This window comes from Tamandua tetradactyla, chromosome 12 (assembly GCF_023851605.1).
Source record: "Tamandua tetradactyla isolate mTamTet1 chromosome 12, mTamTet1.pri, whole genome shotgun sequence".
Taxonomy (NCBI): domain Eukaryota; kingdom Metazoa; phylum Chordata; class Mammalia; order Pilosa; family Myrmecophagidae; genus Tamandua; species Tamandua tetradactyla.
This window is the reverse complement of record NC_135338.1, coordinates 73,229,243-73,244,429: the sequence shown is the minus strand read 5'-3', so window position 1 is coordinate 73,244,429 and position 15,187 is coordinate 73,229,243. Positions and strand designations below refer to the sequence as shown.

At 34.8% G+C, this 15,187-nt stretch overlaps 1 protein-coding gene across 11 annotated transcripts in view; it reads left to right on the top strand.

Moving 5' to 3' along the window:
- Positions 1-14,828, top strand: part of GLCE (glucuronic acid epimerase) — a 113,983-nt gene extending 99,155 nt beyond the window's left edge. For all 11 annotated transcript variants that reach the window (XM_077123942.1, XM_077123940.1, XM_077123941.1 and 8 more), the window contains 3 exons: positions 3,132-3,730; positions 6,964-7,209; positions 12,369-14,828. In XM_077123942.1, the coding sequence (XP_076980057.1) occupies positions 3,145-3,730; positions 6,964-7,209; positions 12,369-13,393 (1,857 nt within the window). In that variant the 5' untranslated portion in view covers positions 3,132-3,144 and the 3' untranslated portion in view covers positions 13,394-14,828. The remainder of the gene's footprint in view (positions 1-3,131; positions 3,731-6,963; positions 7,210-12,368) is intronic.
- The last annotated feature ends 359 nt before the right edge of the window (positions 14,829-15,187 follow it).

Here is a 15,187-nt window from a genome sequence, read left to right as displayed (position 1 = left end):
GAATTTTGTCTAAACTAAGATTGCTAAGTTTATTCCTATCTTTTCTTCTAAAAGTTTTCCAACTTGTTTTTCATTATTGTCTGTGGTCCATTTTGAGTTAATTTTTGTGTCTGATGTCAGAAAGGGGACCAGCTTCATTCTTTTGCATGTAAATATGCAGTTGTTCTAACTCCATATGTTGAAAAGACCCTTCTTGGCACCTTTATTGAAAATCAGTTGACCACAAATGTAAGAGCTTATTTCTGGACTCTCAATTGTATTTTGTTGATCTTTATGTCCATCATTATGCCAGTATCACACTTCTTTGATTATTATAGCTTTGTAGTACGTTTCAAAATCAGGAAATGTGAGTTCTCCAACTTTGTTCTATGTTTTCAAAATGGTCTTTACTGTTCTGGATCCCTTGATTTTCCATATGTGTTTTAGTATCACTGTCTTAAATTCTGCAAAAAAAAAAAAAAAAAAGCAGTTGGAATTTTGATAGGACTTGCATTGACTCTGTAGATACACTTGGGAAATATTGCCACTTAATAATATTATCTTGTAGTCCATGAACATGAGGTGTTTTTCCATTTACTTAGGTTTTTAATTTCTTTCAGCACTGTTTCTTAGTTTTCATTTTTTAAGTCTTGTAATAGAGAAATTAGGATTTAAGGGATGATTATGGTTGCTGAATCATTGTATAGATATTCCTTTTTGCTCTCTGGCATATTGGAGTAAACAGAGGGAAATACCTGAAATCTTTAAACTGTAGTCCAGCTACCTTGATCTCTAATAGTGATTGTATAGCCTTTATCTTGTGTCTTTGTAAAAACCTTATAACTAACCTTCAGTTGTACTCATTTTTCCAGTTTTTCAACTTTAGAGTCTTGTGAACACTGAAGACTAGCCCCTAATGTTTATTAATAAAGGGTTTTGGGTCAGCCCAGAATTAACCAACCTCAAGTCCAAAGTTATCTTGATAACCAAAACTGATCTAACTAAAATGGGCCCACCTGATATGTGCAGTAGCTTAGACTTTAACCTATAAGTCACCTATCCCTCATTATAATACTAAAAATCATGCCCATCTCATATTAAAGCTGCCATTTGCTTACATAAGTTCTGTGACTAGGCATGTAATCAGTCTGTCCATGCTCATTTAGATGACCTCTATTTACATCGTCTGGAACCATTGTGCTCATTATCCTAAAACCTGTCCATCTTTTAACACTATAAAACTATCAGAATTATTGAAGTTAGGGGAGACAGATTTTGGGGCCCATAGGCTTCTGCACTCCTGCTTCATGCCTAGCAATAGCTCTTTTGTAACCCCGATGTCTCAGGAATTGGTCATTTGAGTGCTTCGGACAAAAGAACCCACTGCCTTTGTCCAGTAACAGTCTTATACCTTTTTTTTGTTAACTTTATTCTGAAATATTTTATATTATATTGTTTTTTCTTTTTCTTTTTCTTTTTTTTTTTTTTTGCATGGGCAGGCACCGGGAATCGAATCCAGGTCTCTGGCATGGCAGGCGAGAACGCTGCCTGTTAAGCCACTGTGGCCTGCACTATATTATACTGTTTTTATGCTATTGTAAATGGAACTGTTTTCTTAATTCCATTTCAGGTTGTTCATTTCTTGTGTATAGAGAGACGCAATTTATTTTCGTATTTTATTCTTATATCTTACCACCTTATTTAACTCATTTACTAGTTCTCATACTTTGTGTGTGTGTGTTCCTTATAATTTTCTGTATATAAGATCATGTCATTTACTTCGTCCTTTCCAATCTGGATGCCATTTATTTCTTTTTGCTTCCTCAAATTGCCCTAGCTAGAACCTCCAGTACAGTGTTAAATAAAAGTGGTAAGAGCAGGCATCCTTGTCTTGTGCCTGATCTTAGGAAGAAAATATCCAGTCTTTCAGTATTAAGCATGATTTTAGCTATAAAGATGTAAGTATATTTAATCCCAGTTTCCCCATGACTGTCCTTGTCTCCGTTCTTTCCCAATACAGAAAATAGATGAAAGCAGAACTCTGCTTAAAGGGAGCCTGAGAGGCAGGAGGCTCCATTCACTACATTTTTCTTCTATCATCGTGGGCTTTGAAAGACCCTCGGATTCTGTTGGAGAACATTTTGAAATCCTTTGAACTAAACTAATAAATGAGGAAGTAGAGGGCTAGTACAGCAGTTCTCAAAATGTGATCCTCACGCCCGCAGTTTCAGCGTCATCTGAGAACTTGTTAGAAATGAAAATTCTAGGGTTCCTACTCCAGACCTGCCAAATCAAAAATTCTGTTGATGGGGCTAAACAATCTAATTTAACATTCCCTCAGTATGATTCTAATGCTTACTAAATTTGAGAACCACTGAGCTAGAATTTAATTTCATCACTTGCCTAAGATCATAATTTAGAATAATAATTACCAAGCTCTGTGTCGAGGTGCTCCAGCATATTTTACATTTTTGAGGATAATGCAGTGATACGTGACTCTCTTGGACATTGTGTGAACTACTAACTTGAGGTGGTTCACAGTTTCAGTATTAGATTAATGGTGTCATATCTTTGCATCCTGGATTTTCTGCAGTTTTGTGAAAAAAGTGTGGACTAGAAAATGAATTTTGGTGGTAACCAATTTGATTCCAAAGTTTGAGAAATTGTGTAGTACCTAACAAGCAAATGCATCGCATTTATAATGAAGAATGAAATAAGAATTTTTTTTTTAATTTTAGTATGTGTATTAATTTTTTAGACAGCTTCTAAATTGTTAGGACATAAATACTTAAAAGTTGTTTGAATGTAAGTACTTAATAAATGAAACTGTTGGGTATTTCTTTTTTTCCCAGAGGCATAGGGAAAAAATTACTGAAAGACCAAGGGGGCCACCAACTGAAAAAGTTTGGGATTCTATACTTGAGCGAGTTATACTAAGTTAGCATTTTACCACATGGTGGGGGAACACCTCTTACCTTTCCCTTGTCTATGTTAAAAAGTTCGAGTTAGTAATTTTAAGCCTCATCAGTTATACACTGTTAATAAAATTACCCTAACAAGGCCATTCAACATAAAAAACAAACAAACGAAACCTTGTTCTATGAAATTTCAATAGTACATCTTTTTATGAATTTTTCTTCTTGCTTCCATAGGTATGGTCTGAATATGCGTTGCTTGGCAGCTCGGGTCAACTATAAGACTTTGATTATCATCTGTGCACTCTTCACTTTGGTCACAGTACTTTTGTGGAATAAATGTTCCAGCGACAAAACAATCCAGTTTCCACGACACTTGACTAGTGGCATCAGAGTGGATGGATTAGAGAAAAGAGCAGCAGCATCTGAGAGTAACAACTATGTGAACCACATGGCCAGACAACAGTCTGAGGAGGCGTTCCCTCAGGAACAGCAGAAAGCACCCCCTGTTGTGGCAGGCTTCAATAACAATGGGGGAAGCAAGGTGTTAGGGCTCAAATACGAAGAAATTGACTGTCTCATAAATGATGAACATACAATTAAAGGGAGACGAGAGGGGAATGAAGTCTTTCTTCCATTCACTTGGGTGGAGAAATATTTTGATGTTTATGGAAAAGTGGTTCAGTATGATGGCTATGATCGGTTTGAATTCTCTCATAGCTATTCCAAAGTCTATGCACAGAGAGCCCCTTATCACCCCGATGGTGTGTTTATGTCCTTTGAAGGCTACAATGTGGAAGTGCGAGACAGAGTCAAGTGCATAAGTGGGGTTGAAGGTTGGTATCGGTCTGTTCCACTTGCAGTTTTCTAATCTGATTGTTTTGAAGAATAATAAACTGTAGGTTTTAATTTTATAGCAACTACATAGCAAGTTAAGAGCTGTCTCATCACTCTGATTTAGCAGGAAGGAACCTGGGGTACATTTCTGGATGTTGTGATTTAAGAGCTGTAGTAAGATTACCTGTGGTCAAATACAGGATTGTTCCATTTTCCTGCCTTAGAATCTAAAAATATGACCAGTAAGGTCAAGGCACAGCGTCACCAGAAGTTTTGTGTTAAAAATATATAGTTATTCCCTGAGAGGAGCTGAGGAATGGAGACCATCCCGATGGACTTTTCAGTATATCAATACAGTCTTATACCGGATTAGCCAGTTTTCATCTCTGAAAGGAGGTTTAAAGTCTTGTGGAACAAGACAAGGCACAGTCACAATCTTCTCTCAACTCACACTGAACTCCTGTAGTCCATTACATAGTCGTTCAGCGCGTACTGTTCTTTTATAGTCTTTAAGTCCTGGGTCAGTGGGTGTTCCTTGTGAGTATAATTAATGCATTGTGGAATTTGCATTTCAGACCTAGGGTTTATCAGAAAAACTGAATTTGACTTTAAAGTACATCATTTAAAAGGGAAAGAATTTAGATGTATTTTGAGATTGCTTGGTTTGAGTTTTATTTCATTTCCCTTGTTTGGTTATAAAGTAATTTTATCATTAATATTTTAGTCTATGCTGAAATGAGATTTTAATTTAGTTAATATATATTTTTGCTTTGGAAATAAGTTTTGTTCTCTCTTGGTCATTCTGTGTATGTTTTCAGACTTGCTTGAAGTCTGAAAACTTCAAGCTTGAAGGCCTGTAGACCATGTTTCTGAAGTTAGTGACTAACATTAATTCATCAAATTGGAAATTGGAATCTGCATATTCTGATGCAGGAGTTTTTACTATTTATATTATATAAGTATGTATAATATCTTTAACAAATGTTTAGAAGAAGGAGAGAAGCCAGGTTCATCCATATTCTCATCATTGTGAGATAATTAGCATTTTTAATATTCTCTGAAAGTGTTTGTCTCTAGGCATATGTTTCAATGTAGTTGTGATATTTATTATACAGTAATTCAGGAGGGTAATTGCTTGTTTTGTTTTCTGCTTTTTTTGCCCAATATGTTATGATTACTGACCCTTGTTATTGAGTAGTTATTGAACACCTTAATGACATATTCCATTATAAAACATGCCATGATACCTGTAGTATACAGAACCCTTTTCTTTAGTTGGACACTTAGGTCAGTTCCATTTGTTTGCTCTTACGAATAATGTAGATATTCATAATTATCCATCAATTGCATTTTAATCATGTTCTCCAGGTAGTTTTCTATGACATAAATGGCCATGTCAAAAAATAGCTGCTATTATGCCAAAGAATATAAACTCTTATCCGTTTTGCCAGACTGCTTTCTAAAAGGTTGAACCAACTTATGCTCCTAGTAGCAGAGTACGAGGGTACTCTTGTCATCCAGCTCTTCCCACCATGGAACATTATTTTTAAATCTGTCATTTACAAAGGGATCTCATAATTTGCATTATTTATTAATTGTAAGGTCACATATATTTTTCATATGTGAGATAGCCATGTCATCATGTTCTTTGTCCATTTTTCTATTGTGATTAGTATTTTGTTTTTTAATGTATTTGTGTAAGCATGAAGGGTAGCACCATTTTGTCATATTTTTAAAAGATATTTTCAATTTTATTGTCATTTAATTTTGCTTTTTATTTGTTCATTTTTCAATTTTTTGGTTCTATATTGTAAACTTAACAGATTTTTTGGACTTTTGTGCTTCTTCCTTTTTGCATAGAAGGTAATTTTCCATACTGTGCTCAACTGTTCACTTATATTTTCTCTAATAGTTTTATGATTTCATTTTTTCATATTTGGCTTTTTAGTCCAGCTAAATATATTTATGCTTTAGTAAATGGTACAAGGACATGGGCTAATTTAAAATTTTAATCCCAACATATATTGAATAATTGAATTTTTTCCCACTGATTTGTGATGTAATCTTTATCATTTTACTAAATTCTTTTGTATATGAGTGTGTTTCTGGCTCACTATTCTGTCGCCTTGTTTAGTCTATCAATTTTTATGCCATTTGCACATTATTGTAGCCATCACCCATCGTGAGTGAGATTGTATAAACCTACCTTTAATTAAGTGATAATTCTATTTGAATTTTGAAAGAAAAGTCCCTCTTGGGAGAAAGCATATAAAAGTTTAAAATTTTATCTATAGCCTAGGTTTCATGGCTTATGTGGTCCCTAAATCTTCATAGTTTTAGTTTTGTTTTGAAACTACATCAAAGAGCATATGATTCCTATGCCAACCAGGTGCATGTTAATTTATTTTTCGGACTACAGATAGGAGTTTACTTTCAATATATGCAATGTGTTTCAACAATATTCAACAATATGATACTCTGTGCAATACAGTATTATTATTTTCTCCACATAGGAAACTATTAAAATAAACACAATGCCAAACGTTTAAAGATGTTGCTTAGAACTTAACCAAAGGTAACCCATAAATGAGTTCTTTCAAAAACCCATGGTTAAATATACTACTTTAATTCATTTTTAAAAAGCATTCTTTGTTCTCTAAGAATTACATTTTGACATGAAGGATATGTAAAAGAATTGCAAACTGTTTATATTTTAAGTTGCCCAGTCATAACTGGCTTCTTAAGCAAATATTTTAACCATCACATTATATACCTAGTTATTTGACCGCATCTCGACTTTGGAGGAAGAGAAGTGTATGTAGTTAGTTTGAGTGCAAATGTTTAATAAAATTTCAGGAGTAACATTCTAGAATAAAACTTTTTTGATAACATTATCAGTGTGCATCTTAATTGTACAGAATTTGAGTATATTTAAACAGGTGTACAAAATGTGACATCTGTAGCTATGAATGAAAGTAACATATAAAAAGTCAACCCTTAAAATATTTTATAACATTATATTGCTGTCAACAAATAATAAATAAGTGTGAGCGACTATGTATCTGGTTAATTTAGTACTAGTTTTTAGTAATTATGAAGATAATGTAAAAAGGAAACTCAAAAGTTGTTAACTCTGTAAAATTCCGCAGAAATAATACGGTGGAGAGTGGTATTCAGAGTAGGCTTGTAAATGTCTTAATGTGATTGTTCATTTTGTTTCTCCATTTTATAGGTGTACCGTTATCTACACAGTGGGGGCCTCAAGGCTATTTCTACCCCATCCAGATTGCGCAGTATGGGTTAAGTCATTACAGCAAGAATCTGACTGAGAAACCTCCTCACATAGAGGTCTATGACACAGCAGAAGACAAGGACAAAAACAGCAAGCCTAATGACTGGACTGTGCCAAAGGGCTGCTTTATAGCTAATGTAGCTGATAAGTCTAGATTCACCAATGTTAAACAGTTTATTGCTCCAGGTGAGTTGTGTATTATATGTGCCTACTAACTTTGTGTTTATGTATGGTATTTAATGCTTCCTGAACATTTTTAATATGGTTTAAAAAAAAAACATATTAGCAGACTATTTATATTAAGTTTATAAAGAAACAAATGGTGTCACCCAAGTGAAACCCCTAAGGAACAGCTAAAAATTCACAGTTATGAAAAGGAATGTTTACTGTGTGAAGAACCAGGCTGTATGTCAAGTGTTAAGATCCAGGTTGATGCATGGTGTATAGCTCCCTCTAGGGATCTATATCCCAGAGGTATGAAGTTCTGCAGTTTATTTTAAATATTTCAGTACAGTATTTATTCTTTAATTTTTGAATTATTTTGCATTAAGACAGAAATTTTTCCTTCTGGACAGAGCCATTCTTTCCTTGACCTATTTTGTACCAGAAGCTTTTTATTATTCAAAGTAATATGGCATTACCTAACATAGGCCTGCTTCCCATACTGAGTCTTGTTAATGTACCAGATTGCCTCAAACTTCATATGAAACCATTTTCATTTATAAAATCAAATTAACTTTATGCAACATTTCCCCTTTTACTGTGACAGGCTCATTAATTAGGATGTGATGTCTTTTTCCCCATTAATCAATATCCATGAGAATTAATGAGTCCATTGCTTTAAAAAGACAATGAAATAATTTTAGTCAACACCTCAAGCTTGATTCTCTGTGGGGAAATGTTGTCAAGAAGAGATCTCATTCTCCCCTCCAGCCAACCTTGTGGTTGTAAATAAAAAAAGAAGAAAGGTCTTATAGACCTCTTCTTTATTCTCTCCATGTCCTTTATTGATGACTCTGTAATTTATAGACCTTGAAAGCCACAATACAAATCTACTTGTTCTAAGGTGGCCATAAGTAATGGATTTATGAGTGCTTAATGCAGTGCAAATAATGGGTGACCTTTAATTTTTATTCTATGACTAGAACTTCTTTTCTCCCATGGCATACTGTGATATTCCAGTACATAGAGTGTCTTCACTTGCTGTAAAATAGTAGGCTTGACTGAGTGACAAGATACGTGGATATGTTTAAAATTACTGGTTTGTCATACCTAACTAGTTGTTGGAGCAGGAAATGGTTAGACTAATTAAAAAGAATGTTTGGTTTTGGGTGTACCCAAGGAGCTTGTTTTTACATTAATTAATAATATTGTCTAGTTTAGGGTAGAAAATATTAGCTCTCATCTTGATCTCCTCAAGTGCCTGAGAAGTTTTCTTGAATTGTTTTAACTCTATCCTTCTTAGAACACTTTGGGTGCCCCAGGTAATGCAAAAGGTAGGTCTCCTACATACTAAGTAGGGAATCCTTACCTTAACCCTTCATTCTGCAATCAGTCGCTAGAGATAAAGCTACTTCTACTAAGGTGGTTTTAAGTATATGGAAGAAAGAACTCTGGCTGCGACAGTGACTCTACCAGGGATGACATGGTACAAAGAGCTGGGACACACTGTTGGTGGGAACGTGCTATATGGAATTGGGGTGCTTGTGTTACACCCTAGGGGTGCCTGGAGTTGCATTTGATACAAGAGAGTGAGGGAGAGTGAGATGGAGTTATAAGGGAGTTGTCACGAAAAGCAGGAAAAGAAATCAGATGAGACTGTTTTATTGAAACATAGGTATGGGAGAGGTGGGGCCTCATGAGATGAGTGATTCAGAGAATCACTGTTTAGAAGAAGGATTTTGGGTCTTGTACAGAAAAGCATAGGTCTACGTGGGATGATTCTGTGGAAAATCAGGAGCTGAGTGCTGCTGCCTTTTATTTTTTCTTTCTTGGCATTGAATTTTTTCCTGGAAAAGGAACAAAACTGTCTAGGGAAAAAAAACATAATGAGGCTGCAGCATTTTTTTTTTTAATTTTTATTAATAAAGCCAATCAGCATGCAATATGGACATTCTTTTTTTCATCACATAGTTGTATATTCATCATCATGATCATTTCTTAGAACATTTGCATCAATTCAGAAAAAGAAAACAGAAAAAAAATTCATACATGCCATACCCCTTACCCCTTCCTTTCATTGATCACTAGCATTTCAATCTCAAAATTTATTTTAACATATTTTTTTGTTTTATTTGTTGAAGAATATTTTTTTCTTCTTCCTTACCTTAAAATTGAATGAATTGAAACTTTATACCTGTCCTTCTCTATTTCCGTTTCCTGAAATCCTCTCTTCACTTTGTTTCCATGAACTCATGTTCTCCTATCACTACAGCCGTTGTTTCTCACACTTCTTGTAAGCTTCAGGCTTCTCTTCCTGTACCTGACCCTGTCTTTCCATGTTCTTCTAGGTTCTGTTTAGGGCCTTTTCTCACTCCACACCATAAATTTTTTGATTAAATGAATAAAGGAAACAGTTTGTATTGTATGTGAAGACACTGATTTAAAGACTGTTCATTATCCTTTGTTGCCTGAAGTACATGTATCACATATACCAAAATGAACAAATGTAGTGACTCCTGGGAATAACTTTTCAGAGAGAAGAGAGGTTATAGATGTTAAACAGTAGAAAACCCAAAGCTTTCAATTAGATTTAAAGCAGAGGTCTCCAGATAACATAAGACCTTCCAACAGAGCTCATAACCTTACCTAAGAACTGATTACCACACCATAGTCACATCCCATATAATATTGGCAGGTTATTTAACCTCTCTATACATCTATACACTACTAATTTAAAACCTATTCCAGCAGATTATTATAAAAATGATGATGACTTGTTGGCTGCTTTACATTGGGGTCTGCGACTTCTCTGTCACTTCTTTTTGGCTCATTAACCCCTTCTGGTATTCAGATTTTAGGAAAATTAATAGTTTTTTAAAAAGTGACGTCATTCGTTACTGATTTCATTGGACTGGCCTGTTATATTAAGTCATAAGATAATTGAACTATATTATTTCATCAGAACTGTATTCATAAAGTGAAAATTAGAATGAAATTCTTGGAAGAAAATGGGTACTTGTTCAGCTTCCTCCCATTTGGATTCCTAATGATGGGTCATTGTTATCCAGGTTGACCAGAATGGATGTCACAGTTACTATTGTCTGATTAATGAGGCATCCCCTAAGAATGAAGAAATAAGTAGCACTCAAGGTAGTCTGCTCTGCTGAATATAATTTAATCTTGGATGATTCATAAGTCAGTTCAGAATTCTGCAATGTTTCAGGGATGTTGTACTGAATATCAGCTTCCATTTTTCTATAGATTCAAAGTGATGATGTTAAAATTAAGAGAGAGATTGCATGTTAACATTTTTGTCATCAGAATGTATTTTTACTGTATCAGGAGTATACTTCTGAAGACGCTTTTTTAAAAAAATTCACCCAAAGTGTCATTTAATCCATAACTGTTCCATCAGATGTAGTAATTACAAGCCTTGGGCCAAATATATTTCTGATAGAATCCAATATTGTGAGAGTTAGGTGATCAACTCAACATGCTAATTCTCTCCAAGCTGATTGCACTTCTATGTTATCAGTTCAGATTCTTAATCTTTGCTCCTAGTGACACACTCAAGGATTACAGAAAGCAGATCTGGTTTTTTATATGGCTTTGTCTAAGAGAAGTAATCCTTCCATTGATTATTCTCATGGGGATGCCATTTCTAATACATTTGTCTTTTTCACAGTCTCTGAATGTGTGTCCAGAAAACCTGTATTCTAATCCTTGCACTGCCACTGAGTAGCTTTTGGCCTTGGGCAAATCATTTAACCTCACAAATCTTCCATATCCTTATCTCTAAAAGGGAGATAATTCCTGCTCTACCAGCCTCAGGATTATTGTAAGGATCAAATGAGATTATATCTGTGAATGTGTTTTGAAAATGTGAGCTCTGTAAAGATGAAGATATCTATATTTGCCTTTAATATTTTAAAATTTGTACTAAGTATATTTTTATAGTCGCTGCTGCTGCTGCTGCTGTTTGGTTTTAATATGCTCAGTTTCTTTTCTTAGAAGGTCCAAACCAGCAGTATCCATCTTCATGGGATTCAGCTATCATTGTACTGTAGATATGCAAGATCAATTTCCTGTTTGATAATTTGCCAGATAGAGCAGCTATTATAATTTTATTGGTCTTTGAAGCCAGTGGTTTCAGGATAATAATAATAGTCACCGTTATTTATTATATGCTGGGCTGTTATCCTTTTTTTTTTTTTAACTCCTCATAATTTACCCTACAAAATAATTTTACCTCTATTTAAAATGTAAAGAAACTGAGGCTCAAAAATGTATATCTTACCAGAGATCTTAAAGCTTTAAGTGGTAGAGCAAAACTTCAAATCCAAGTGTTTTTCAATTCCAAAGCCTAAAGTTTCCCCTATTAACTCTTGTTTTTTTTTGTTAAATACGTGAACCCATTGCTTAATTTCTAGTAATTTTATTCACAATTCCAGTGAATACCTGCAAACAAACGTATCATTTTCAGTATCAAATAGTGATTAGAGTATGGGTTCTGCAACCAGACTAGGCCAGTTCAGACCTCAGCTCTACCACTCCCTCTCATTGTATTTAGGCAAGTTACTTAACATCTCTGTGTCTTAGTTCCTCTTTGTAAATGAGAATAATAGTAGCACCTACCTCTTATAATTGTTATGAGAATTAAATAAGTTAATATGTATATAAAGCAGTCAAAACAATGCTCAGCACATAAGAAATATATATTAAATGCTAGTTAAATAGAAATGTTTAGTTCACATATAATCATTCTTCTTTCTAACTCTTTCTTACAGTATTAAATGTTGAACCAGTTTTTAGCTATTTTTTCTTTTAGGAGAATGGATATTCTAGAACAGTCATCAACTCTTTATCAGCCAGCATTAGAGCTAGAAAAGGTAGTATTGTCAACAATACCATAGCCATTTAATCTATAATTTTTTAATGTAAACCAAACAGGACAAAATATAAAAACTTTGGCCTAATACTCATAAACCACCATGGACTCACCAACTCGCTGTCATTTTTTTATATGTTTAATATAAAAAAATACTGATCTGATACACAAAAAATTCAAGTGTTAATTTTGTATGGTCAGTGGTTGTCAAGGAAGAATTAATTGCATTAAAATTTGAATATGAGGAAACTTTTATTCTAACCCAGTCTTTTGTTGGTTTATTTCTCCCCTACAGAAACTAGTGAAGGTGTGTCTCTGCAACTGGGGAACACAAAAGATTTTATTATTTCATTTGACCTCAAGTTCTTGACAAATGGAAGTGTATCCATTGTTCTAGAGACAACAGAAAAAAATCAACTCTTCATTGTACATTATGTCTCAAATACCCAGCTAATTGCTTTTAAAGAAAGAGATATATACTATGGCATTGGGCCTAGAACTTCATGGAGCACAGTTACCAGGGACCTGGTCACTGATCTCAGGAAAGGAGTGGGTCTTTCCAACACAAAAGCTGTCAAGCCAACCAAAATAATGCCCAAAAAAGTGGTTAGGTTAATTGCAAAAGGGAAAGGATTTCTCGACAATATCACCATCTCTGCCACAGCCCATATGGCTGCATTCTTTGCTGCTAGTGATTGGCTGGTAAGAAACCAGGATGAGAAAGGTGGCTGGCCAATTATGGTGACCCGTAAATTAGGGGAAGGGTTCAGGTCTTTAGAGCCAGGGTGGTACTCTGCCATGGCCCAGGGCCAAGCCATTTCTACTTTAGTCAGGGCCTATCTGTTAACAAAAGACCATATATTCCTCAATTCAGCTTTAAGGGCAACAGCCCCTTACAAGTTTCTCTCAGAGCAGCATGGAGTTAAAGCTGTGTTTATGAATAAATATGAATGGTATGAAGAATATCCAACGACACCTAGCTCTTTCGTTTTAAATGGCTTTATGTATTCTTTAATTGGGCTGTATGACTTAAAAGAAACTGCAGGGGAAAAACTTGGGAAAGAAGCAAGGTCCTTGTATGAGCGTGGCATGGAATCCCTTAAGGCCATGCTTCCTTTATACGACACTGGCTCAGGAACTGTCTATGACCTCCGTCACTTCATGCTTGGCATCGCTCCCAACCTGGCCCGCTGGGACTATCATACCACCCACATCAATCAGCTACAGCTACTTAGTACCATTGATGAGTCCCCAATCTTCAAAGAATTTGTCAAGAGATGGAAAAGCTACCTTAAAGGCAGCAGGGCAAAGCACAACTAGAGCTCAACCAAAATCATATATCAGTCTGTGCTGTACACAGAAACTACGGGCTCTATCTCAGCAGAGCATAGGCACATTTCAAAAGGTTGTATACTAGGTTTTGGTGGATTACATCAAGTGATAAGTGATCCTTAAAACAAGTCTATTAAGATAACTGCATTCCATGTGTTGGGTATTTAGAATTGTAGGTGACATTTAGAGCAGAAAAGTGTTTAGTCAATGGACTGAACAAAGTTGTTTAAGCTTACATTGCGTATAACTCTGTATAGTTCCACAGATAGTCCAGTCACTCTCAGCTTGGAAAAGACATGGTAAGTAGCTATACTGGCCAACTGACTAGCACTTACCTGAAAACTTAGTATGGAGCTCTTTTAAAATGTGATTATTTATGTTTATGTTGAAAAGCAGATTTTTAAAAAAGTAATGTGCTGTAATACAGTAAATATGTACTTGTAGCCTGGATAGTGGACTGTGTGCAACTTTTTAAAAAGATGTTTATTTCCTATAGATTAATTTCTTGGGAGCAAATGAGCATTTGTTGCATTTGTTCAATTTGTTATATATGGAAAATATTTTGAATTTATGGTTTTCTTAAAATGTGTAAATTTAAAACACCCAGTGTTCAGGCTTCACAGTTATATAATGTAAGCACAATTTTAAAAATGAAACTTGTTGACTGCACAAGAAATTACAAAAATGTTTATCTGCTTATGAAACTTGATCTACAATCAGTAAAGGTTTGATAATCAATATATCCCTCCACACCATCTAGAATTTTGTATTTCATTTCAGACTATACTTGAGAATTTTTTCCATTTTGGTATAACATTATTTGGAAATTTTATTACAAACCTAAATTTGGATAGGGTTAGTAATTTTGATAAGTCCACCACCACTGCCTCCCTTTTCCCTCTTGAAGAAAAGTCTTAGGTCACATATTACATACAAGAATCATAGAGGAAGTTTTTCCTATTTTGCTTATATTTGGTCATCAGCTTACCACACCGCTGACTCTTTAGTTTTCATTGTTGTTTTTCCTCTGCAATTTTAATTTTAAAATATTCCATCTATTTGATAGGAGAGGTACTACTGCTTTTGCTATACATGTGTAATCAGATCTTTATTTAGCTTATATGTCCTACATACCTCATGTAAGTAGGTTTCATAGCCCTGACCACAGTTAGTCTCTGCTTCAAACATTAATTTTGATCTGGCTTTTTAGTGTATGACAATGCACCAAATCAGTACTATAACTGAGTCTGATAAACACAATGGGGTTTAGCTATGACCCTTATTAAATGCACATCAGGAATCAGGTGCATAGTTCAACCTGCCTACACATTTTATCCTAACTGAATTCAGCCTATCAAGCACTACTTATAAGTCAGGAAAAAAAATACAAACACACACACACACACACACACACATACACACATATACATGTATGGTAGCTACAAGAAGGGGCAGAAGCAAAGAAGATGGACTTACCCTGAGGACAATATTAAACTGACCATAGAAAAGTAAGCTTAAACTCCAAGTGTATGTGGCCACAAAGTTTTATTTTGCCCACAACAAAAACAGTTGTGATTATTATGTTTTCCCCTAGCTTTTTACCGTGTGCTTCTTATTATATATCTTGGCATGAGCATCTAGACTCCTTCCTCTTCTATTTTCAGGGCCTAAGTTCAAAAGCAAACTTTCTTCTATCCGGGAACCCCTTTTACTTCATTGTATTTTTTTATATATTATTTGCAATGGTCCAGACTTCTGCCTTGTGTTTGCATGCTGGTATTT